The 27614-nt window shown below is 38.5% G+C and overlaps 1 protein-coding gene across 1 annotated transcript in view; it reads left to right on the top strand.

The window, feature by feature from the left end:
- Positions 1 to 27614, top strand: part of KCNU1 (potassium calcium-activated channel subfamily U member 1) — a 177541-nt gene that overhangs the window by 16499 nt on the left and 133428 nt on the right. Inside the window, 8 exon segments of the mRNA XM_035003825.1 lie at positions 8810 to 8871; positions 9973 to 10063; positions 11131 to 11242; positions 12206 to 12281; positions 13471 to 13546; positions 18167 to 18337; positions 19268 to 19359; positions 20989 to 21099. Coding sequence (XP_034859716.1) covers positions 8810 to 8871; positions 9973 to 10063; positions 11131 to 11242; positions 12206 to 12281; positions 13471 to 13546; positions 18167 to 18337; positions 19268 to 19359; positions 20989 to 21099 — 791 coding nt within the window.

Below are 27614 nucleotides of genomic sequence, written 5' to 3'. Positions count from 1 at the left end.
ATAAGCATGATAAGGTCAGGTTTTTGCCAGTTGTCCTGGTTTAACTGTTAATAGAGTTACTTTCATTCTTAGAAGTTTATGTATTTGCACAATAAATAATATAGCCCCCTTAGTTTTAAATGAAAAGACTTGTTTTTTGAAGCCAGAGGTCACTTTCCAAGAAAAAGGAGCCTCTAGAAGGAATGCTATTTTGAAAGTCTCCTTGACTGCTCTATAGACTAAACTCTAACTTCGGTTAGAAAGAACACTTTTCTCTCTATGCCTAATTCACACGCTTCCTCTCTCATGATGGCCATGTCCCTCTCTTTTGGTTTCATTTAGCCTTGCTGGAGATTTCTATATTTCGTTAGTTTCAATGACATAAACGTATGTATATATAATTAATATCTTTCTTATCCTTAATTTCAATATCCGTTTTTTTCCCATTTATTTTGTCTGATTTCATTCTCCCCACTCCAGTCAGTTTTAGTGAATGGTACATAACATGCTACCCCACCAGTTCAGGGTGAGAATTTTTCAATAAACCTTCTCTGACACCAAGGCTGCTTCTTTTCCTATCAACCAAAAGTCTACCCGAAGCTTGGGAAAGAGCTGACTGAATGGACCCTGGATTTATTGGGAGAAAAACATGTCTCCCCTTTGAAAGAAGATGAGGCAGGGAGAGCAAGTTCAAGCCCCTAATGGCTTAATAAGCAATAAACCTGCTGCTCCCCCTTGTGAAGCTTGCCCTTAAAGGGACATCCTTAACCCACAGGTTATTTTTCAACGTGGCAGCGGCTCACACTGTTTCTCATGGCAGGGGGCCGTGGGCTGCTTCTGGAGCCTCCACCCTCCCTCTGCCACGGTACGGCGGCCGGCCGGGGTGCGGCGGCCTCCGCCATCTTGGGATCCTCATGCTTCCTCCATATCCCCTGGCGGGTTGTGGAGCGCCACCCGCAAGTGGTGTGACGGCTTCTCAGGCCCCACCCTCCGCCGGGGCTGCTTCTCCCAGTAGGCCAGGTCAGGAAGCGGCCACGCTGGTCAGCTTGCGGGGCAGACACCGGGCAGAAACAGCCACCCCTCAGGCTCCGGGATTTCTAGGGCTTGGTGGAAGGCGGTCCATGAGTTATGGTCGATGACTGGCTGTCCCTCTGCAAAAGCAGCGCAACACTGCTCAGTCTGCTCCCTCTGCACAGCTTCCCGTCTCTCCGTCGTGAGGGTTCTGGCCAATACTTTGCTTCCTCATGTTGGTCAATTTACTTGTCACTGGGTCTCCGAGTACAGAGTTTATTTTCGCTGCTGGGCCAGTTTGATGATCTGAGTCTTCCTGAGCTGTCCTCATACTTCCTCCTCAGTCAGCTCGCTAAAGGTCTGAGGTAACATTCCTTATCAATCTGGGGATCCCTGTATTCGGGTCCACCGCGGCAGCACCTCGCTTGGCTTAGCCTGGAAGCCGCAGGAAAGCACTGCGCATGCCCGGCCCTAGCTCCCACCGCGCTTGCGCAGCCTGTGCTCTGTGCTGGCCTCATTTTATTGGCTTGCGTGGAATTTCTTTTACAAGAATTTTTCCTCCGGGTACTTCCTTGGCCATATCTCATAGACTTTAGGAAGTATTATTATTCTTATGAGTGCCTAATTCGTCTTGTTGTTTGAAATTTTAATTTTGATTTCTTGTTTGAGTCATGATCTATTTAGAGAAATGCCAAACACTTTTGTTTCCTTGGGATTGAGTGGCTATCTTTTCTACTTTGGTAAAATTTTTGGTCCAAGAATATCACTACTTTATGACTTCTGGTTTATGAAATTTATGGGGAGACCCATTGTCGCCTAGTGCATGTTCAATTTTTATTGCTCCATTGACTTTTGAAAGAATATTATGTTTGATATATAAGCACTATTAATTATATGTATTTTCCATATCCTTAATTATTTGCTGACTGATTGAAGGGGATATGTCAAAAGTTTTCATTTATAATTTTGTAGCTTTATCTTGCGTTTCCAACACATTTTAAATTATATATTTTATGTAATATCAATTACTGCATAAAGTTACCTATTATATCTTACTGCTTGCTTGTGTCTTTTATCTATATGAAATATTGTCACAGTTAGTGGGTTGTGTTTTTTTGCTTGAGTAGTTTTGAATACAATATTAGCATGTAACTTTGCTTTCGTTTTATTCATACTTGATTGGGATATCTTTGCCCATCTGTCAATTTTTTGTCTAATTTCCTGTTAAATGTGTCTCCTGTAAATATCATGGAGCTGAATTTTTGTTCTCTTATTGATTTAAGAATACATTTTATTTGTTAATTTACCAGGGGAATTTGATTATTCTCCTTTATGGTGATTTGTTTTATTGGTCCTCATAATACTTAGAGATTGAGTTTGCTGCATAACAGAATATCTAAATATAAGTGGGTTAAAAAAAAAACAAATGGGAGATAAGTTAGTAAAGAAAAGGAAAATGGGTATTAGGCAGGTAAGAGCTCTGTCACAGTCTTAGTTCCTTATCTTACTGGCGAGAGCAGCAGTACATGGTGACCGTAAATTTTGAGAGACAGAGACTCAAACACTGCGTCCTCCACTTACTACTGTGTCATCTTGGGCAAATTCATTTTTCTAAATTGGATTTAATTCATACAATATGAATAACCTCCTTTAGAGTATTGATGGGAGAATTATATGATAATACATGTAAACCATTCAGGGCATGCTAAACATTGACCACTGGCTGATATTTTCATTTATTTGTTAATTTTTATTACTTCTATTTATTTTCTTACATATTTTGACTTATATAATTCCATTTTTAATAGGATATCATAGACGTACGTGGTAAATCAAGTTCAGAACAAATTTCCCATACTATATTTCCTCTGTGTATCTCTGCATGTTTTATATTATATCTTCCCCTTGCATGAGATCTTTGGCATGTTTTTCCACCATACCAGCCCTCCTTCATTCCAGAAATTGTTGAATGAATCTGAACATTCAGTTCTAGATTGCTGTTGTGTTTTTTTTTTTGTTTGTTTGTTTTTAGCATTATACATCTGGTATAAGAATTTTTTCTTCATATTTGTTTTAGAGTCAAAAATTAATTCTATCAGTTTCATTAGGCACCAGTTGTCTTACATACATGCTTTCTGTTTCTGAATGTTTTCTTTTTCTTGAGACTCCCCATATTCATTTGCAAGGGAAGGTGTGGGTGGTATACTTTCATAACTTGAATGTATAAAACATTTTTTTTTTCCTTGCTGTCACTGGTGAATAACAGTTTTGTTGGGTGGAGAATTTTTGACTTTCCATCCTTTTTCCTAGAATACCTGTAAATGCAGTTGTTCCAATATCTTCTATCACTTAAGGCTCCCTGTTAGAGATGAAGCTCATGTGTCTCACCTCCAAATCCACCCTCTCCCCTCTGCTTTGTGAAATGAGGCCAGGCCTCAGCAATTACCTGTGTCCCAGTTTTTCCAGCACTGCCAGAGCAGGCTTCCATCATCTCCTCAGAGGTACCACCACCAGTCAGGTCAGCTAGGACCCCTCCTCCAAGGTCTGAAACTCAACTCCAAAGGGCACCTCTTTTAAGATGCTAATGTTGATAATCCTGATCTTTTTTTTTTGTTGATTTCCCAGACAGACTTTGGGGTGCAGCTTCTTTCATTTACTGTCTCTATATTATTCCCATCTTCTCCTTTTACCTTTCCAATCCTCCAGTGCTGTTTAACAAATTTTTAGAATCTCGCTAGGAACACTAATTGTAATTTGACAAAGTTTAATTACATTTTCTATATTAATGCTTTCATTGGAGGTCATTTTATCTCTCTTCTCTGCTTGAGCCTATTTTCTTTTTTTTTTTAAGATTTATTTATTTATTTATTTATTTATTTATTTATTTATTTATTTATTCATGAGAGACAGAGAGAGAGGCAGAGGGAGAAGCAGGCTCCCAAGGAGCAGAGAGCCCGACGCGGGACTCGATCCCAGGACCCTGGGATCATGACCTGAGCCAAAGGCAGACACTTAACCATCTGAGCCACTCAGGCGCCCTTGAGCCTATTTTCTTACACTTTCCATGTATATGGCATTTTCTGTTGTCTGCTAATATTCGTAAATGAAGGTTTAGAGTATTCAGTGTTCCTTGTTTACTGTGTTGGCTGCTGTTGTGTTCTGTAGATACACACATAATTAGCTACCTACTAAATGGGCAGTTTTAAGCCCCACTGTGGAAATCTGTCCCAATTTACTGGGTGTTTTTCCACACAGACAAACACAGGGGATAATGCTATGGCCAACAACTCCACAAACAAGGCTTTCTCTGGGCCAGGTCTCATGTTTTTCAGTTTATTTCTCTGACTGCTTTCCCAGGTGCTTCTGGGAAGAGTAGTGTTGATGCTGCTAGCCAAGTGGTCCCCCATCAGCAGCGGTGTGGTGGCAGTCTCCCGCAGGTCCCTCTGGCTTTGTGGCTTTATCTTCAGTGTATGGGCTCAGGTGGAGGGCTTTCTACCCACACCCCCCACCATCCACCCCCAAACAGCCATTGCTTCCAGATTTTGCCTCCCCAACCCAAGGGAAATTTACATGTCCTCTTGGAATTTCCTCCAATTTTTGCCTGACTCACTGAGCAGTGTTCATAAGCTGCTAGCTCCCAGTGCCTGCTTTTGGTTGGGTATACATTTTTCTGTTTGTTATATATTATTTCTGGATAATATTCTTTTGGTTTGTGGCATGAGGATGGTATTGTTCTTAGTTTCAATGAAACTAAAATTATATCTTTTTCAGAGGGGGGTGTGTAATTTCTGTGGTTTGGAGGATTGCCATCATCTTTCTGGAAGCCTGTCAGTATATGATTTATACTTGAAGAATCACTTAGTAAGAGAGAAAAATATCATGTGTAAAGAACAGAAAAATATTTCATGAAACTATTAATAACTATCAATACTGAGATATATGTATATAATCTCCACATATCCACTCCCAACATCTGTCTTGAGCTGCAAAATACATTTCTAACTGCTGTTAGACCCACAAACTTAGTAATATCTCTATCAACATTTAATGTAGATATTAAAATGGAACTTACAGTGAGAGCTGAGAGCCCAAAGAAATAGATGCCAGTAACTGTCAGGTGTTAAGTAAACTGCAACATTGCCACTTACAAAGCAATTGGAAGAAAACAAGTTGAAGCTCTTAGCCTCTTACCCAATCACATGTAAATTAGGGTAAGTTAGTTCTTTATGTATTTTGGAAAATAACATTTTTTTAGATATATCATTCGCAAATATTTCTCCCATTCTGCAGGTTGCCTTTTAGTTTTATTGATTATTTCCTTCGCTGTGCAGAAACTTTTTATTTTGATGAAGTCCAAACAGTTTACTTTTGCTTTTGTTTCCCTTTCTTCCAGAGTCATATCTAGAAAGAAGTTGCTATGGCCCATATCAGAAAGGTTACTGCTTGGGAAAAAAAAAAAAACAAAAAACAGAAAGGTTACTGCTTGTGTTCTCCTTATGATTTTTATGGTTTCAAGTTTCACAATCAGGTCTTTAATCTATTTTGAATTTATTTTTGTGTAAGAAATGGGTCCAGTTTCATTCTTTTGCATGTTGCTGTCCAGTTTTCCCAACATCATTTGTTGAAGAGAATTTCCATTGGATATTCTTTCCTGCTTTGTTGAAGACTAATTTACTATATAGTTGTGGGTTCATTTCTGGGTTTTCTATTTTGTTCCATTGATCTATGTGTCTATTTTTGTGCCAGTACTTTTTGATTACTACAGCTTTGTAATACAACTTGAAGTCCAGAACTGTGATGCCTCCAGCTTTGCTTTGCTTTTTCAAGGTTGTTTTGACTGTTGAGTCTTTTGTGGTTCCATACAAATTTTAGGATTGTTTATTCTATTTCTGTGAAAAATGCTGTTGGTGTTTTGATAGGGATTGCATTAAATGTATAGATTCCTTTGGTAGTATAGACATTTTAACAATATTTGTTCTTACAATCCATGGGCATGGAATGGTTTTCCATTTCTTTGTGTTGTCATCAATTTCTTTCAACAGTATTTTATAGTTTTCAGAGTCCAGGTCTTTTACCTATTTAGGTTTATTCCTAGATATCTTACTGTTTTTGGTGAAATTGTAAATGGGACTGATTCCTTAATTTCTCTTTCTGCTGCTTCATTATTGGTGTATAGAAATGCAATAGATTTCCGTGCACTGGTTTTGTATCCTGTGACTTTACAGAATTTATCAGTTTTAGGAGCTTTTGGGTGGCATCTTTTGGTTTTTTTTTTTAATATAGAATATCATGTCATCTGCAAATAGTGAAAATTTTACTTCTTCCTTGCCAATTTGGATGCCTTTTATTTATTTTTGTTGTCTGATTGCTGAGGCTAGAACTTCAATACTATGTTAAATCACAGTGCTGAGAGTGGACATCCCTGTCTTGTTCCTGACCATAGAGGAAAAGTACTCAGTTTTACCCCTTTGAGGATGATATTAGCTGTGGGTTTTTCATATATGACCTTTATTATGTTGAGGTATGTTCCCTCTAAACCTACTTTGTTTTTTTGTTGTTTTTTTTTTTTATCATGAATGGATATTTTACTTGGTCAAATGCTTTTTTGTTTTGTTTTGCTTTGCATCTATTGAAATAATCTTACGGTCCTTATCCTTTCTTTTATTAATGTGGTATGTTATGTTGGTTGATTTTGAATATTGAGCCACCCTTGTAACCCAGGAATAAATCCCACTTGATCATGGTGAGTGATTTAAAGAACTTATAAAACTCAACAGCTGAAAAACAAATAACCCAATTTAAAAATGGGCAGAAGACATGAGTTTTTTCAAAGAAGACACAGATGGCCAACAGACCCATGAAAAGATGCTCAACATCACTGATCATTAGGGAAATACAAATCAAAGCAACAAGGAAATATCACCTCACAACTGTCAGAATGCCTAAAATCAACAACATGAGGAACAACAGGTGCTGGCAAGGATCTGGAGACGGGAACCCTCTATTACTCTCCTGGTGGGAATGCAGATGGTGCAGCGACTCTAGAAAGCAGCATGGAGTTTCCTCAGAAAGTTAAAAATAGAGCTACCCTATGACCCAGCAATTGCACTACTAGGTATTTACCAAAAAAAAAAAAAATTCAAAGGGATACATGTACCCCATTGTTTTAGCAGCATTATCTACTATAGCCAAATTATGGAAATAGTCCAAGTGCCCATCAACTGATGAACAGATAAAGAAGATGTAGTATATATGTAGTATATATTTACTCGGCCATAAAGAAGAATGAAATCTTGCCATTTGCCACAACATGGATGGAACTAGAGGGTATTATGCTAAGCAAAGTAAATGAGTCAGAGAAAGACAAATACCATATGATTTCACTCGTATGTGGAATTTAAAAAACAAAAGAAGTGAGCAAAGGGGACAAAAGGGAAGGAGGCAAACCAAGAAACAGACTCTTAACTATAAAGAACAAACTGATGGTTACCAGAGGGGAGGTGGGGTGGGGGGATGGGTGAAACAGGTGATGAGGATTAAGGAACGCACTTGTGATGAGCTCTGGGTGATGTATGAAAGTGCTGAATCACTATATTGCATATCTGAAACTAATGTTACACTGTATGTTAACTAACTGGAATTTAAATAAAAACATTAAAAGAATTAAGTGAAATTGGAAATAGAAGAGGATTTTTAGAACAAGTTCTGTGTGGCAGAGGTGTGGGAGTGCTTTTGTCTCATGTCAAGCCTAGGGAAAGAGGCTTAAGAGGTATCACTCAGAATTTTCAGTTTGCATCTCTTGGAACGCTGGGGACACAGAGGACTGACTTCTGGCTCATTTGTGATAAGGGGCCTTTGAGCTAGCTGCTCTATGCAGAAGTTGTCACACTGAAGGTAATCTGACCTTCCACTATCTGTTGAGGCAAAGAATGCTTGAGTTGTTCCAGTGGCCAGATTTGGGTCACATGTGAGAATTTTCTCTTACCTGCTCAAGTAGGCATCTGGAGTGGTACGGGTCCCAGCAGAATAATGGCATATGAGGTGTACTGAGAAAAGAGTTGTGACCAACCAGTTCAAGAACATGTTTCCACCCAATTCAAGGGAACTGCAAAATGGGACCCTTATGAGTATTATCCCCACTGTAACCCTTCTCCCCGCTCCCCTTTCATTTCTTATCCCCTTTACTTTAAGGTGACCTGAAAAGTCATGGAGGCTGCAAAAGATTTTATTCAAATGCCTTGATGGTTTTGAAGGGGTAAGCTTCTGATTACATTGACAAACCAAGCACATTGCCGTGTTAAAAGCACTTGTTTTCTTTTCCTCACTTCAGCACATCCCATCCTGTCAAAATCCTGACTATCCTTTAGATGGACTTGTTGGAATTGTTTCTTCTACAGTATCATAGGCAATTCAAGTCCAGAGCCTATATCCAATAGCCCTCATTCCCAGCATGTAATACAGTATATAACACATATTAAGCACTTCATAAATGTTTGATGAGTGAAGGAATGAATAAATGATAGGACTTCTTGAGCAGATGGAGGGACAAGCTGTTTATACTAAAGTATGTGGGAATTTAAATTATATAAGTAAAATGAGTGGGTGTATGTCATTTATTGAATATCCAGTAAAGGTCCAATCATTTTTTCTTGAATGAATGAATGAATGAATGAATGCTAACATAAATGAATGTGTGAAAAATGGCTACATACACATAGGCAAGGTTAAAAGAGAAAACAATTTTGTTGGTTGGTTTATTCTATATGTCAGTAAAATGACTTGCACATTGGCCGTGTTTTTTTTTTTTCTTTCTTTCCAGGTGATCCTTGTATTTGTACTAAGCATTGGGTCTCTAATAATCTATTTCATCAACTCCTCTGAGTGAGTAAAATCCCCAGTCACCCTTGTCTGCTGTGTCAGTAGGTTGCCAGCTAATTTGGAATTTTCTGTCAGGAATAATGCTTAACATGCTTTTAGACATACCCACACACAAACTCATAAAAAAGGATAAGTGTTCCCCACCCAAGAAGCACTACACCCAGTTCCACAAAAAAATTGCACAAGTTTCCCCTGTATCCTGTCATCATGAATTGCTAGGGGCTGTGGTGCTACACACAGGTCTATTCGAGAGTCTCAGAGACTAGAAGCCTCCAGCTGTGGTCTCCACCCTTGGTCTCCACTGAGGAGGGTGTTCTATGCCTTTGGAGTCCTTAAGTGTTGAAACAGAAGTTCTGTAGTTGTTTTAGAGTTTCTCATAGGTTTCAAACAACTTTGGATGCTTTTGAGAAAGGAAAATGCTAGACCTCACCTGGGATAAAGGAGCACATTATTGTCTGCTCTTCTCTAAAGCCATTCTCTTCTTCTATGCCCAAGCTAGAACAGTTTCTTGGACACAACCCAATCTAATCTGAACTCCACACTGATCAGCTAGCTAGGAATTACATTGGATTTCCAGCTAAAGTAAAATTAGGATTACAGGGCCACTGAAGTCAGGCTATTTTAGAAAGACTAGGGAAACTAACAGCCTTTGTTCTGTGAACTCCTTACTGATCTTTTAGGAAATTTTCCTTAAATTTGGATCAGATCAATCCATTTGACTTAGAGTAGCTCTGTATCGGAGGAGTACAGAAGCCAAAATGTCCTGGGTAGGTAGATGGTTTTGCAAACCAAGAGGAGCCACATAATCTCTATGCTCCTGAATCCTCATTGATAAAGCAGAAACAGAACCAATAAGCTCTGTGAAAGGAAGAACAGGTAATTGCCTTGTTATTTTCAGCTCCATGTGCAGTCCATGGTTTTGTTTGTGCATACTTCTCCTCCCAAGAGAAAAGTAATTTCCTTATGATGTGAATTTAAGTGTCTTGGACTAACCAGTTATGGTGAATAAATAGAACACTGACTACTCTTTGTCTTCATTTGGTCTTGTATAGTCAGAGCTTTTAAAATGTACATCTTTATACATTGCTCTTGTTTCTTTTCCAGCCCAGTTGGAAGCTGTTCTTCATATGAAGACAAAACCATCCCTATTGACTTGACTTTCAATGTGTTCTTTAGTTTCTATTTTGGGTTGAGAGTAAGTATCTATGGAAAGAGTGAGTAAACAGATGAACACAACAGGTGCCACTCAAAGAGGTCTATGTGTGTCTTTGTTGTACTATCTGCCTTTGTTTTCAGGCTCTAAAACTAGAGGGTCTGTGCCCTAAATTGTCCAATGTATAAAGAGGCATGAAAACTCTCTCTTGCCCTTGAAACTGTATCTTGGCCAAAAATCCCAATGCAAATGAGAATGATTCCTTTTTAAATATCATCATCCTGTCATGCTGTCCTCCTTATTGGCTTCCCACCTACCACCAAGAAAGCTTTGCTAATAACCACAAGCTAGCAAACCTGAGTAATAGCCTCTGAAAATGTCATTGGTTCCACTGATGGCATATGTGCCATATAACTGTATAAAATTTTTGCATATCTTTGTTTCATTTTTGTTATACTCATTTATTAAATAGTTCTCTCGTTCCACAGGAATTTATTGAGGATCCATCCTAGATCTAGATTTCATTGTATTTATCCATGCCATGTTTATGGGAGAGACTGTGTGTGTGTGTGTATACACACATACAAGTGTATATATGTATGTATATGTGTATATAGACATATATAATGTGTGTGTGTGTATATGGTCTGTATTTTTATGACCTTCCATCAAAACCTAACTCTGACCATCAAAATCTTTTTAGAGTAACCTCCCTCTGGAAATGCTTACTTTCTTAATCTAAATAGGGAAGCTCCGACACGTGGTTTGGCCAGCCAAGTTTCTAGATAGTTGTGCTTTTTCCACTGAAGGCCATCCTAAATCTTCATTGCTCACAAATAGGAGGCTTTATCTATGCAATTATATAAATCAGAAAGTTCTAGGAGCAGTAGGAAGGTCAAAGTGTTTATTCTGAAGTGTGAGAGTTAAGATCTGGTGAGTAAAATGGGTTCATGTTCATTTATTGAACACCCACTAAAAGTATGTTTCTAATAGAATGAGATCAAAGCCTCACTGGATAAGTGAAATGTAGCTGAATAAAGCCACTCTTATGTTCATTTTAAAATTGTCGAGGGTAACAGAATTTGGAGTCTTTTGTTTCTGTTTCATAGTTTGTGGCAGCCGATGACAAGATCAAGTTCTGGTTGGAGATGAATTCAATTGTAGACATCTTTACCATTCCACCAACCTTTATTTCTTATTATTTGAAGAGTAATTGGCTAGGTAAGTGTGTTGTGGGAATCAGGAGCAATTTCTAAAAAAAAAAAAAAATCCTCCATGTTCACTCGTAAGTACCCTTCATTTTCCTTTAAAGCCTAAATGCCGTTTAAAAAATTTATCGTCGTGATTATATGGTTTTGTAATATATTTTCAGAACTTATTTTTTTTTAAACTCAGTACCTGGTGATATACCTGATACAGGGTAGGTGACAGTAGCTGTTTATTGTTTATGGACTGACTCATCCACAGCCTGAGAGGCAAGGCCCAATCATCCCATCCCCCTGCAGCCCCTCTATGCTGGAATCCCACAGGGACTGGAAGAGATGAAAAACCTCCCTGGGTCTTGAAAAGCTCTAAATCATCCTTTCCGGACAGGCTGTTAGAGATTTATTTAATTATTTTGTTTTTAATGTGGATGCATGGACAGCACGTGAGCATTATGTGGCTTTTATCAGTTTTATGGAATTTTATATTATTATCTATTACCTATCAAATATTCCTTGTGGTCCCAATTCTCAAACTATGTAAAGTAAAACATCATGCAAAAACTGAGGAGCAGATCGCAGAGATTCTACAGTCAGGAGTTTAAGTGGTTTATGAGTAATTGCCTGTTCTAAAGAGGAGTTCAATAGAGTAAAATGTTAAGTAGTGTTTATTATACGTGAGCTATGCTTCCTCAGGCTTTATATTATTAGCTCAACAGCCCTATGAGGTAGGTACTTATAATTCCCATTTTGCAGATGAGGAACTACGGAAGTTAAGGGAACTGCTTTAGATTACAATAGCTGTTTTAGTGTCAGGGCCAGGATTTGAGCTAGAGGTCATGCACTTAAACCTCTGGTGTGTTGTATTTGAGCATCTCTAGGAGAGGAAGAGTATAAATAGTCCCAAAGGCGTTATAACACAGAGTGCTCCCTGAAGTGACCCTCTCCTTTTGGCAGATTTCTCCTTTTGATTGCTTTGTAGGTTTACGGTTCTTAAGAGCTTTGCGGCTGCTAGAACTCCCTCAAATCCTGCAAATTCTCCAAGCCATCAGAACCAGGTAAATGCTAGCCCTGCCTTAAGTCCTGCTACTTCCTGGTTTGGATTAGGAAATTAAAATGTAAACTGAACCTTCAACTCATTTCCCATCAGAATTTCAGTGCAAATCCCATGAAATCCCTTAGCTCCCATGATACTATTCACTCACTCACTCTCATTGTATTAACATCATATACTGGCTGAGAACTTTGCCATCACTTGAAAGAGTTTGTTTCTTCTTTGTTTTGCAGAGCTACGATGTACAAGTCCATTTAGACTTTAATTCTGCATCTCCCCTCAAAAAAATTTTAAAAGTAATTCAGAGGCTTTGGTTCTACATACTTGCTATCATGAATCACATCTCTTCTGTCTAGGAATATAAGACCAATTTCTCTGAGCATGAGGTACCCAGTAGCAGCCGTGAAACTGCTTACAAAAATAGAGCCACCTAAATGTCTCAAAAAAAAAAAAAAATCCAAACTCTCTTGAGCAGCAATACTTCTAAAGTTTTAAGCAGTTTGGTTTAATGTTACCCACTGAAAATCTCCATGTCTCTATGTTCTCCCTAGAAGCATCAAATTTTATAGGCCAGTTGGATTTCACTGCTAAGTGTTCATGGTTTATGAAGCAGTCGGGACTGGGCTGTTCTTGTGTAACAGATGGCCCTACCTGAAAACCATAGAAATTTCAACTAAACTCTAGAGCTTTACTTAGGAAACAGGAGTTTATCTGATCCCCTTCACTCAAAGATCCTGGTATGAGTTTAGCAATATAAGTCATTTCTGTGATCTACTCAAAATTCCATTTTGCAAACCCATTCTCTGGATTCCTAGGACACTGCACTTTGTAGTTACTTTAGACAATGTAGAAATCTATCAAATTTATTCTATGATGATACACTTATATTTTTAAAAACAATCTAATATCAGGCTAGTGAATGTCATAGCAACGTGTAAAGATTTTGAACAAGTGTGTGTCACTGGCTATGTTAAGAGCTGGGCATCTCTGACTCTAATGTGTATATGAATCAAGTAGAGGATGTAGATCTATAGATCAGGGGTGGGGTCTGGGATCCTGAATTTCTAATAATGCTCCCAGGTAAGCGTACCATTGCTTCTGGCACAGAAGAGTAGCCAGATTTTAGAGGATGGGGTATTGTGTTTTTCTGGAACCTGTCAGAACCCGACAGTTTTTTGTCTTTCTTCCTCTAGCAATGCAGTGAAGTTTTCCAAACTGTTATCAATAGTCCTCAGTACCTGGTTCACTGCTGCAGGTTTCATTCACCTGGTAAGCATCTCATCAAACTCCCTAATCTTGCTGGTCAGCATAAACATCTTTTCTTTTAAAAATTCAGCCAAACCTTCTGAACTCCTGTCTCACTGTGTGAGGTTTATCATTTTACTTCCCCTTTGTGGGTCTTCTGCACCCCCATATTTTTACAAATACATATTTCCTGGACTCAGGATATCTATGTTCCTTCTTTCAACTTTCAAAACTTGCTCTCAGGAAAGGATCTAACAAGCTTACCCTTCAAAAGAATAAGCAATAGATAAATCTTATTGCTATATCTTCATAGAGGTCTCAGCATTTTACAAAAGAATAAAAAGTCAAAGAAATGAAGGCAGTGAGAGATTTTCACACTAATGAAGCTGGAGAGTTGTAGGAGAGGAATTGGTGAGTAGCTAAGGGGAGCTTTGGGGCTTTTTTAGTTCTCCTGAAATCCATCTGCATATATAGCTGCCTCCTTTGCCTGTAGGAAAGGCTCATTCTTATCTCACATAATCAGCTTTATAATAAATAGATTTCAACAATAAGGAACAAACTCCTGGACTTTATTGCTTGAGGACAGTTGAGGAGCAGTCATTAAAAATGCAGAAATTGAAGTAGGATCTTAAAAACAGAGGTCATTGAGAAAAACAAAACAAAAAATACAGCAGGCATCTTTTCCCTTGGGTCCTTATTTCAAAATTAATTAAAACATTAACAATAAAAAAGAAAAAGTTTGAAGTTACCATCTTCAGCTGAAAGCAAACTGTCAAACACCAAATGCAAACCATGATATGAACCTTCAAGAAATCTAAAACCAGCCGCATCCCTCCTCAGTCCTCAAGCAGGAGAGAAATTGCCCTGAGAGAAGATCACAGCAATACAAGCAGATTCTGGATCTAGAGTATGGCACCTGGGTGCATGGGCCCACCATGGGAGCAGCAATCATCAGTATCCTTCTGAAGACCTGTTGGTAATCACAGGATGGTAGACAAGGGAGTGCTATAGGAGAAACCATCGTAACGGGAATTTTTCATCTTCAGTAGCAGTTCTAATGAAGGGCTCTTGGGCTGAATGTGGTCCATCAACATATTTTATTTGACCTAATTAGTTTGTATTTTCTGTTCTGTTTTTTTATTGCTTGCTCACTTTTATGGTGAGCTCACATAAAATCTCGGATTTCTGGATTCTTTGGGAAAATACAAAGTTCTGGCAATCCACTCTCCCAAGGCCACCAATAGTCTTAGTGGAAGACTAGCTGCTCCCTGTTAATAGCATGTGCTCTTGAGTTAGACACAGTTTCAACCAGGCTCACTTGAATCAAAGTCTCTTGCTCGAACTTTCTAAACATGTGAACATGTGCCCTTGTTGGGCATCTAGTCACCCAAGTGAGGAGACCTCCAATGAAGGATGCATGTAGAGAAAGATGGAGAAGCAACCAGAAGACTTGTGATGTAAGGGGATCCACTGTAAGTCACCCCAACAATTGCTGAAAACCTGTAAGAGCTAGATCCCAGAGCAAACAAAATGGCAGATTTTCTTGGGGAAGGATATTTGAAATGACAAATCAAAATGAAAGCTATAATTGTCCCAGCTCACCATCTTCACATATACTTATTGGCCTTCAGCTAAAAGTTGATATGATTAAAAGGTGAGTATTAACCAGAAAGTAATCAGGATGGTGCCCATGCTTAAATTCTGCCAAAAATAGCAAGGAGGTGTGGTAGAGAACAGAGACACATCAGTATATAACAACAGTTCTTTAATGTAATAGAAGAATAACAATTACAAGATAATTTGTCCAAGGAAACAAAGGAAAAGTTAAGAAACAAAGCACATCCATATTTGAGAAAAAATGCAAACAAAAGGCTTTAAAAACTAAAAATATGAATTTAAACAAAATATATAAGGTTTAAAATAAAGGATTATTAATCAGCAGCAGGAGTTGGAAAAATGGGCTGAATGATATCAAAGAAAAAGGAAAAAGTATTACTAGAGCTGAAAACTACATTAGAGAGAACGAAAATGTAGTCAATGTGACAGAAACATGCTCAGGAACATGGTGGACAAGTTTGCGGCAAAAACATTGACATGGAAAAGAACAAAGGTACTCCAAGCAATGTCAATTGAACAAACTATAAAATTAGTGTTCCTGAAGAAAAGGACATGAAAAATGCTTTAAAATAAAAATATAAATAAATATAAATATATAAAAATATATTTTATATATAAATATATATAAAAACATATAAATAAAAAATAAAATCTGTGGGTTAGATGGTACACTGTATCCCAGGGAAAATGACCCTGAATTATATATTCCAATCATATTCTGGAGCAGTTTACTGACCTTTAAGAATAAGGAGAGAATCCAAGCAGAAGAAAGCAAAGTCTATATAAGAGGGAGTCATGAAACCAGCCTCAAATTTCTTGTCAACATCAATCAATACCAAAGGTGACAGAGTAGGGTCTGCAAAGTTGTGCGAAAGTATAGCCTATCCTGCCATTTTAAGTACTCGAGAGAAAATAGCACCCATGGGTCCCTTTTAAAAATGTATCTTGATATAAAATCCAGCCCCATAGGAGATGAATCAAAACCAGGAGCTCAGGAAAGAGGAAACCATGATATAAAGTAGAGGTGGTGATTATTGAATGAATTAGAAATAGACTAAGATATAACTGAGGGAATTACGGTTGCAGACTTCACGCACATGTACAATATAAAGATAACATAACTTGTGCAAATGGTGGGGACGTAAAGAGATGGGAGAGCATTCTTGTGTCCTCCTTTATAGCATTTTTTATTCAAACAATGTGAAGTTTTAAAACAGCATTTCAGTTTTGAAAGATGGAGTTAAAAATAGAAAATAATTCAGTATCTTGACATTGGTCCATAATCCTTTACCTTAATATTTCCCATCTGGGACTGATGGGTCTATGCTCACATGGTTAGAAGGAAGAGCAGAGTGGACAAGTAGGCCAGCAGGAGGCTGCCGAATCTGAGAGAGGTGCTGGGAGGGAGAGAGGGGAGGAGGATGAAACACTAAATACTCCCAAAGAGAGTGAGCTAAACCTTAAAGCGTGATTTAACTTTCACTGAAGGAGATTTCCAGGTTGAAATAAATTTAGTTTTCGTTTATATAAAATGTGCCAGGATAGAATTGAATCCCTGTCCTGAGATGACGCTATAAAAGACACTATGGGGTTTTAGCTTGAAACTATCTCAAGCAACTCTTTTAATCCTGGGGAGATATATATGACTCAAATACATATATATGACTTAATCTGTATGGTTTAAACTGGTTTTCTTATAATATACTAGTCTCAGAAAACAGTGAAGACTACAGAAGTTAGTGGAAGCAGATTAGTAGACTTTGCAACAAAATCCACTGCCAGCCATGAGAGTTAAATATAGATGTATGATCCCTTTCTTATTTTGGTGTAGGTATTCTAGGAGTCCATACCCTTAACCTACTCATCAAACTTAAGAAAAGGTCACTTTTAGGGGCGCCTGCATGGCTAAGTCAATTAAGCATCTCACTTCAGTTCAGGTCATGATCTCAGGGTCCTGGGATCAAGCCCCACGTGGGGGTCCCCACTGAGTGGGGACTCTGCTTCTCCATCTCCCTCTGCCCCTCCCCCATTCCTGCTTGCTCTCTCTCTCTCAAATAAATAAATAAAATCTTAAAAAAAAAAACCTTAAGGTCACTTTTAAGAAGTGATCAAATACCTGAATGAACAATGTTACTTCTAATTTCTGTTTCAGTTCTTAACACTGAAACAAAAAAAACTATTTTCCTCAGGCATCTCTAACATTTTATCATTTTTGTGCTAAATAGAAATGGAAAACATAGGAAATATGTAAGCTATTTGGAAAAAAATCTAAAAATGGAAAATGGAAAGTTGTATACATTATATAGTTATTATTATGTATGATATATATCATATTTATAAGTTTATGTATATACTATAAATATGAAGTATAGTGTCATTGCCTAAGTTACTCATTTTATTTAATATAAAAAAGATAATCTAATAAATTTAGTTTTCTTAAAATGTGAAGACTTAAGGAGAAATCAGAGGAAATATTCTTCAGAGTTTTTTTTAATCACGGAAAAGATTTTTTTTTTGGAGGTGGAAAATAACCTGGAAAAATTTTTTGTTTGCTTTTCCTTAGACTCTAGCCTTCATGTGCTTAAGCTCATTGAAATGAAGTGCTCATGTAAGTGCTTCTTCTTTTTTTTTAAGTGCTTCTTTTTTAATGATAATCCTGAGCTAGTGGAAAATGATAATAAATAATAATTGCTCGATCTGAGAGCCTTTGGAGTCTCATGACTCTTGGATGCTGTGATTTGCCCAAATGAAGAGAAAGGGATATGGGCAACCAGTCCCCCAGTGGAGCACTCCAAATGTGGGCTCAAGCTACATGTCACCACAGAGTTCAGCAGTAATCACAGTGAAGGAATACAAGACTTCACAATCACTATCCACACTTCGCAAACCCTTTAGTGCAACCTGGGAATCACAATACTTCGTTTGGATTGAATTAAGTGAAACTAGTCTAGTGTTTTGTCTATTCTTTATAAACTTGCCCTTGGATTCCATTTAGAGAACTTTCCTGAATCTTCTCTCTTTGGACAGGTGGAAAATTCTGGTGATCCCTGGCTCAAAGGTAGAAATTCACAGAATATATCATATTTTGAGTCTATTTACCTGGTCATGGCAACAACGTCAACTGTTGGCTTTGGAGATGTGGTAGCCAAGACATCCCTAGGACGGACCTTCATCATGTTTTTCACTCTGGGGAGTTTGGTGAAGAATATTTTTAATATCTTTGAATATAGCTACATAAACCAAAAACATGTAGTTAATGGTGAGAAATAAAACAATATAGGTTTGAGATTGAATGTTGCATTGTTCAGAGCAGGTGTCAAATGAAAATGGAAAGATATTTAGAGCCCATATTTTCCAAACTGCATCCCCTAGGGCTCATGACGTAATTACTTGATTGCCAAGGATGAGGATGGCAGATGAAGGAGAGCAGACTTTCCTTATTAGCCTCTACATTGAATTGAGCGACCCTATATTCCTTTATCTTTGGCCATCAGACTAAAGTCTTTCTTCCAAAGAGAAAGAAGGGCATTTGAGATTTGATTTGAAGAAAATTCTGTTCTTTCCAGACCAAATGAATAAGCTCTCTCTGAACTAGCATTCTATTTCAGATATGTGAACATCTGTACTTGGTTCAGGAGTGTGTCATGGACAAAGGAAATCTTTTCTTTTAGTGACTTTAATTTCAATCCCTTAAAAACCATTAACAGAATTCTACCTTACTGATATTCCTCTGTCCATATTGTTACATCCCCTCATTTCATTCATTTTTCCTGAGCCCCTTTCTGTCCCACATGCTTTATTTTTTTCTAAGGCCTCAAGTAGTACCAACTCAAAGAGTCTGAAAGGCAGTTAGATGTGACTACAGGACAAAATGGGCAGGAAGTTTGCCTTACTGCTTGTCTTTGCTTTCATCATTTTTGAATGTTGCAAGGCATTTTATTGAATTTAAACCAAATCCAAAGGTTGAAGTAAGGAAGAAAAAATGGTCTGCCTTTTAAAAACAGTTCACAGTCACACCCCTCCTAGATAAGAGAAAGTTTTATGTACCTTCTTTCTCCTTTATAATCAGAATTTTGGACTACCCTTGAAAATAAAGACACCTAAGATTTTATTTGCTGATCATTTTAGATCCTATTTGCAAATTATGTCCCTGAAATGGTGGAACTTTTTGCTAACAAGAGGAAATATACCAGTTCCTATGAAGTAGTCAAAGGGAAGAAGTAAGTATAGCTTTCAGGTACAATTTCCATAGTTTGAGGAATCCTACTAGTCACATATCCCTTTCTAAACACCTATCACCTGGAGTAGGTAAATATATTGGCAAGTCCTTCATTCAGCTGAGAGGGTTCTGCTAAAATAAATACCATAAGAAAATATTTGCTATTTGATAATCACTGCTATATAGATGCTTAGCCCTTAGTAAGTCAACTAAAATGACAGATAATGTTGTCATTCCTTGTCAAGTATTGATTGTAGCAATATTTCTACATCTCTTACCACTAACTCTTCTCTTACATCTATTCCTAACTGTCCTATTCATTTTAATCGTACGGTTAACTTATGGCTAACTTCACATAATGGATCAAATTAAAACCACAGTTCAAATTTAAAATAATGACTTCAATTCTGCTGTGTTGATTCAAATCTCCCTACGCCATATGGGAGCTCATTCACAGGCAGAGGTTTGCTAGGGGGAAGAGCAATTTCCACATCTTCTACAACACTTCATAGATCACCTGTTTTGTCCATGTCACAGATACCTGTTCCAGATGGGAGACAGAGTTAGTGTTGTTTTTTTACCCTATTTCTCTGTGATGTGTTACTTCAGTTTCCATTATGGTTTTCACATCTAAGAAGGAGAGAATGGATTGGAGATCTTAAATTTGAAGCAATAATTTTTTATTTAGTCTCCATCTGCTATAGAGGAAACAGGTACAGTGAAGACAAACTGTCTTGGAGTGGTCTCAGCACAATTGGAAGAAGGATTGACCTAGGAGTCCGAAAGAGATTGACCTAGGAGTCCAAAGGAGAAAGTAAAATAATAATAATAATAATAATAAAATGAGTGAAAAACAAATATTGAAAACAATGAAATGAACTAGATAAGCCCAAGTCTGATCCAATTTATCACAGGAAAGGAATGCGGAACACATGCCAAAGTAGCCCAAAAGGTCTGGAAAATTTAAGGTTAAATTAAGCTGAAAGTACACTTTCGGTTTCCTTAAATGAGTAATAGAGGGAAAAATAGCTTCTTTAAATGCATGAAACTCAAGGAAATTGACAGCTATTTTTCACTGTAAAAGTTACGTGCATCGATTTTTGCACCTGTCCCAGATGTCTCTCCATTAGACTCACTTTTTTGTAGGGACTAGATAATTTTTGATGTGGAAGAAAAACCAAAATAACCTAGAATATATTACCACCCTGCCATACTGTTTGAGAAAATCAGTGAACCATGCTGAGCCTCTGTTTTTCCTTTGAAAAAAGACTAGATCAATCAGGAATCAGGTGAAAAAAATCAAGTGAAATAACACAGGCGCCAGTCCCTTATGTTATAATAACTATGAAAAACATAATGCTTATGATAGTTATTATTGTATTCCTGAAAAGCTATGTGTAATTCAAATGTTTGGATTCATACCCAACATGGGATGAATTGGGACTACAGAAATTTGATGTTTCTTCTCTTTATTGGAGATGCAATCTTCAGTTTCTATTTTTAAAATCTGGGTAGTTCAAATACCAGATTGATTTAAAACTAGGTTTAAGCAAATTGTCCATCTCTAAATCTTGACAGGAAGATACTTCTGTTCCTCAGATGAGCCACCTCACATAGTCTTGTTCCCTAGGTTCATCGTGGTCTGTGGAAACATTACAGTTGACAGCGTGACTGCATTCCTGAGGAATTTTCTCCACCATAAGTCAGGGGAAATCAACATCGAGATTGTTTTTCTGGGAGAGTAAGTGTATCTGTAAGGTTCATGAGCTCTAAATTAATCCTTGAAATATGCATGCATTTTTTAAACGGAAGAAAATAAGCTTTGCAACATTCATAGAAAAATTAGGAAATAATAATAAGCAAAAAGAAAAGAAAAAGCAATCTTAAAAACCAGCGTTAATCTCGGAGAATATTTTGGAATATATCTTGCCTGATATTTTTATGTATATGTCCTAACATTGTTTAAAAGATTTCCTATCTTTTAGGAAAGTATTCCATATTTGTTATTATTGCATATGACCATTATTTTGTGCACAAGTCTGGTGCACTTTATAATTATTATTCTGTTAATTCTCAGAATTGGAAGTGTGAGTTCAAATAGAAGCAGAAAGGATTGTTTCTGATGATGTTTTTGTTCTGTGAAGCTTACATTTCCACAAGTAGGGTCCAGGTCAACTATTTTGTGGAACACTGGAAAATGCGTACTTAAAACAAAATGATTTTTAAGTAGGCTAAATTGTTTTCTTGTTTTATTTTACAATTTTGGTTCATAGTGAGATTGAACACTTTTTATATGTTCCGATTATTTCCTTTTTGCTTTTCCTTCCTACAATTTTGATTCCTAGTGAGACTGAACAATTTTTGTGTTTTGACCATTTTCTTTTCCTTTTTGAGGAATGAAGGAATTCGTCTTTCCATTTCTATCTTCTCTATGAGGATGGTCATCTGTTGCTTTACTGACTTCTAAGCAGTCTTAATATGTTTTGATGTTAGCCTTTTTGTGTCGTGTGTTGTAAAGATTTTTCTCTCTTTGCCTTTGTGGATGTGTGTGTGTGTGTGTGCGTGCGCACACATGCTTTATTTTAATACAGAGCATTGGATTTACATGCACTATAATCCATCAGCTCTTTCATTATGGCATCTGGCTTTTATGGCATTTTTGGCCTCTCTGTTCTAGAATTAAGCAAATATTCCTCTGGCATTTTTATGTTTTCATATTGAAATATTTTATATTTAAGCTCCCTGGAATTGATTTTGTGTAAAGCGTAGTGAACTACCTTCTTCATTTTGTCTAAAAGGCTCTTCAGGCATCCACACATCGCTAAATAAGTCAGACATATTCGAAATGACATTTTGATCTTATACAGTATTGTATACAGGATCACTTCAACCTTCACACATTTTATAGTTAACACTTTGTACTTTTTAGATTAGGGCATGCCCTGTCCACTATAACTTTGGGCTCTCATATATGAGATAACCAATAAGCATTTTGAATGCCTTCATGGTGCTATTGATGGACAACCAACAGTTCTGTTTCACTATCATTGCCTGCCTGTCGTCTCAGTAATTTGTATATTACTTGAATCCTTATTTAAAAAATAGAAAAAAAAAGTGCTAAAATTATGATAAGGGGCTAATAATTATAATCCATTTGAGATAAAAAGGAAATCATTAAATACATTTAATTAAAAACTGCTCTATTTTTATGGACTAATATAGGTTATTATAGGTACTTGTCAAGAGAATGAATGAAATTTTTAAAATGATATAAAATTCATCTAGAATTTTTCCAATTACGTATAATTTCTGATGACTCTAAAATTTATATCCTCTGCCAGACATTTTCTGTGGTTCTGTATTCACAAACTAATTGCTTACTGGATATTTCCATCCCAGTGTTTCAAAGGTCCCTCAGATTTAACATTTTCAAAAGTAAACTCATGATCTTATGTCCCTCTCTCCAGCTAACAAGGCAATTAAAAAGAAAATACATGAAGGAAAGAAAACAGTATTTTCTATCTCAGTAAATGGGATGTTATCAGTACAGTTCCTTAAAACAGAAAATGAAGCATTGTGTTTGCTACTCCTCTCCCTCAAACCCTATGTACACTTTGATCAATATCGTCAATTTTGTCTCCTTAATAAATACTAATTCTGTTTCTACCACTTCATCTCCACTATCACAACCCTATTCAAAGTTAATATTTTGTCTCTCCTTAGTTTCTAGAAAGGCCACTTTATTGATCTGTGCTTTTTTCTCAGCTCTTCTCCTACTATTATATGGTCAGTTTATTCTTATTCTTCAGCACTCAGAGAGTCTCCCCCCACCCCCAATTCAAGCTATCTAAATTGGTGAGTTCTAATCCTTCTTTCTCACTGCTCCATTATATTTCCTTTAAAGCAATGATCATGATCTGCAATTGTGGTAGATTTTTCTTTAACACAACTATTAACATTTCCTTCCCTTACTGTATATTCATATTGCTCCTCTCAATAAAAAATGGAGTCTCTTCCTCTTCCTTTTGAATCTGGGCTGGTCTATGACTGGATTTGGTAAATTGAATGCCACAGAGGTGACAATTTGCTGGTTTCAGGCCTAGCCTTTAAGAGGATTGATAGTTTCAACTTTCACTGTCTTGGAGCCCTACATCATCATATAAAGAGTCAGAGTAGCTTGCTGGGGAGGAGGTCCAGCCAGCTCTCAGCTGCTCCAGTCACATAAGTGAGACAACAGTCATGCAGGTAAAGTAATTTTGGACATTCCAGCTCTCAATCAAGCTCCCTAATGAATGTACTGCAATGAATAGCCACAGTCAACATGGTATGGAACAGAAGAATTACCTTGCTGAGACCAGCCAACCCACAAAATCTTGATAAATAATATATTGTTGTTGTTTTAGATCAGTAAGTTCCAGAATGGTTTGTTTTGTGGAAAGGGATACTTGATACAAAATGTGGTCCTGGAAGTGGGTTGCTATCATAACAAAAGCGGCTTTCTCCTTGGAATGGGTAGTAGGCAGAGGCTAGACGGGTTGCATGGAGACTCTTACTAGATGCTGGAAAAACAGTGAGGAAAACCGCCATTGGGTACAGAAAGAACAGCAAAATTTTGGTAACAATGTCACCCAAAATAACATGATAGATAGGAAATGTACCGAGTAAGACTGTGAAGGTTGTTGAGAAAATTTCCTGAAAGAATGTTAGGTGTCATTTGCTTTAAGTATAATCATGTATGATGAGATATTGTAAGAAAATGGAGGTAAAAAAGAAACTCTTTAATTTTCAAGCAGAACTTAAAGGAAATATAGAAGGCTCAGAAGAGTCTCTCCAGCTGGCCAAAAAATGTCAGAAGTAAATGACCTCGGGGGGGGGGGCGGGGAATCAAATCCAGGGTGCTATAAAATATGACCTCAAGGTCAAAGGGTAGGATCTAATCAAGGATGCAGCTGTAAGATCCTTTGTTAAGACCTCAGAAAAAGTTAAGATGGTGGCTTGTAGATGCTCCTCTTAGACAGGCAAAGGGCTTCTAAGAAGATGAAGGACATTCTTCCCAGAATTCTAAATTTCTTGAAGTAGAGATCTGTTTCCAAAGGATATGAGTTTGGGGGCGTGAACCTGTATAACATTTATAGAAAGTCATCAATGTCAACTGTCAGCTTAGAGTAAAAGGGAAAGAGAGACTTCACAATGGAAACAAATGCCTCTTGGCCCCCAACCCAGCATAGTCAGGAATTAGGCTAAGAAAGCTACTCAGGGACAAACATGGGCCATTTATTAGGAAAACAGAAGATGACTCATAGAGTCAGAGGGCAGAGATAAGAATTGAGAAAAACAATGGATTGGCTCATGAGAGCAGAACTGGGTCCTAATCAAAATCATGCTCTGCCCTCTGAGTCAGGGGGTATGATAAAATGTGCTCAGATATAGATTTCATAGTTTCAGTAGACCAGTGATTTCTACATGCTGTCCGTTACCACCCCAGCATCTTTTGGCTGGGAGTGTCTGCTGCAGTTTTCCTATCTGTGCATCATCATGGTATGCTGGGTGTTGAGTGGGAGATGACTTGTCTATCTAGGTCATAGGTCATCAGATGAGGAGGAGCTGTGCCTGAAGAGCCCCATCCACATCTAGACTTGACGTAGATGACAAGATCCAGAACTTAAAGCTGATGCTTTAAAAAGATGAAACTTTGGGGAGAGGAGGGGGGAAAGATGGCAGAGCAGTAGAGGACCCTATTTCAACTGGTCCCCGGAATTGAGCTGGATATCTACCAGACCACTCTGAGCACCCACAAAACCAGCCTGAGATGTAAGAAGATCTGGATCTCTACAAACAGAATATCGCAGGCAGTTGGTTTTGAGGTACAAAGTGGAGAGCCGTGATTCTACGGGCAGATATTGGAGGATAAACGGCAGCGGGAGGGTGCCTGGACATGCGGATCCTACACCGCCAGTGAGTGACAGCCTCGCGCGTGCTGCGGACAGGGCACAGACTCGCAGACCAGTAGCATCGGGAAAAGACTTTAGGGCAGCCCCCTGGGTGGAAAACCAGACCGGCGGGGTTGCGCGCACGAGAACCACAGCCCCCCGGACAGAAACCCAAAGCGACGGTCACGCGCACACGAACTGCAGCCTCCGAGACAGAAACCCGGTGCGCTGGGGTCGCGCCGGTGAACTGCAACCCCCAGGGTAGAAACCCCAAGCATCGGAGTCGAGCACACGCGAACTCCAGTCCCCAGGACGGAAACCTGGAGTGGTGGGGTCGCGCGCGCGCGAACTGGGAGCGGCTGGTGGTTTTAGAAGCACAAAGGGCAGAGACGTGCCCCAAACTGGAGGCAGGATTGGGAGCACTGCGGAGGGGCGCACAACCCAGGACGCTGCAGTTTATAACAGCACGGACAGAAACGGAGACACTGTGGCCTGGAGAGCTCACTGAAGAACAGACTGCGGTCTCTCTGCTCTGAGGCAGAGGGTTGGAAACGGTCTCTTATGCTCTGACTTGTGGAAGAGATGCGGAAAGCCACCAGGGAAAGGCACCAGAGAACAAAAGCCCCAAAGACTGATTCCCACTGAGCCCATCCCCCGCCACAGGGGCACAGGGCAACTCCGCCCAAACAGGGTTACCTGAGTAATAGCACGGCAGGGCCCTCCCCCAGAAGACAGGCTGGGAAAACAAGAGGCCAGCAACCCTAAGGTCCCAAGAAAACAGGTGCATCTTGCTTGGGTTCTGGTCAATAATTTGGACTCTCTACATTCCCTCAACCACCCATCAACAGAATGACTTGGAGGAGGAGCCCCTAAAACAGAAAAGACTCAGAGATTATGACTTATGCTGCAGATTTACAAATGGATGCAGATATAACCAAGATGTCGGAGATAGAATTCAGGCTAGCAATTGTGAAGACAATGGCTAGAATGGAGAAATCAATTAATGGCAACATAGAGTCTCTAAGGGCAGAAATAAAAGGGGAATTGGCAGAACTTAAAAATGCTATCAATGAGATCCAATCCAATCTAGATAATCTAACACCTAGGGTAACTGAGGCAGAAGAACGAATAAGCGACCTGGAAGACAATATAATAGATAAAAAGGGAAAAGAGGAGGCCAGGGAAAAACAACTCAGAATCCATGAAAATAGAATCAGAGAAATAAGTGACACCATGAAGCGTTCCAATGTCAGAATAATTGGAATCCCGGGGGAGTGGAGAGAGAGAAAGAGAGGACTAGAAGATGTATCTGAGCAAATCATAGCTGAGAACTTCCCTAATCTGGGAATGAAACAAACATTCAAGTCCTAGAGGCAGAGAGGACCCCTCCTAAGATCAAGGAAAACAGGCCAACACCCCGGCATGTAATAGTAAAACTTGCAAATCTTAGGACCAAGGAAACCATCTTAAGGGCAGTTAGGGGGAAGAGATTCCTTACATACAGAGGGAGGAACATCAGAATAACATCAGACCTATCCACAGAGACCTGGCAAGCCAGAAAGGCCTGGCAAGACATATTCAGGGTACTAAATGAGAAGAACATGCAGCCAAGAATACTTTATCCGGCAAGACTTTCATTTAGAATGGATGGAGAGATGCAGAGCTTCCACGACCAGCAGAAGCTGAAAGAATATGCCACTAAGCCGGCCCTGCAAGAAATATTAAGGGGGGTTCTATAAAAGAAGAAAGACCCCAAGAGTGATATACAACAGAAATTTACAGGGACAATCTATAAAAACAACATCTTCAAAGGCAACATGATGACAATTAATTCATCTTTCAGAAATCACTCTCAACGTGAATGGCCTAAATGCTCCCATAAAACGGCACAGGGTTGCAGATTGGATAAAAAGACAGGACCCATCCATGGGGCGCCTGGGTGGCTCAGTCGTTAGGCCTCTGCCTTCAGCTCAGGTCATGATCCCAGGGTTCTGGGATCGAGCCCCTCATCAGGCTCTCTGCTCTGCGGGAGTCCTGCTTCTCCCTCTCCTACTCCCTCTGCTTGTGTTCCCTCTCTCGCTCTCTCGCTCTCTGTCAAATAAATAAAATCTTTAAAAAAAAAAAAAGGCTTTAAAAAAGACAGGAACCATCCATATGCTGTCTACAAGAGACTCATTTTGAATCTAAAGATACATCCAGACTGAAAGTGAAGGGATGGAGAACCATCTTCCATGCCAGCGGACCTCAAAAGAAAGCTGGGGTAGCAATTCTTATATCAGACAAATTAGATTTTAAACTAAAGTCTGTAATAAGAGACACAGAAGGA

This window comes from Mirounga leonina, unplaced genomic scaffold (genome assembly GCF_011800145.1).
Source record: "Mirounga leonina isolate KUSES-001 unplaced genomic scaffold, KU_Mleo_1.0 Mir_128, whole genome shotgun sequence".
Classification (NCBI taxonomy): domain Eukaryota; kingdom Metazoa; phylum Chordata; class Mammalia; order Carnivora; family Phocidae; genus Mirounga; species Mirounga leonina.
The sequence above is the reverse complement of the archived record's forward strand: the minus strand, read 5'-3'. Positions and strand labels throughout refer to the sequence as shown.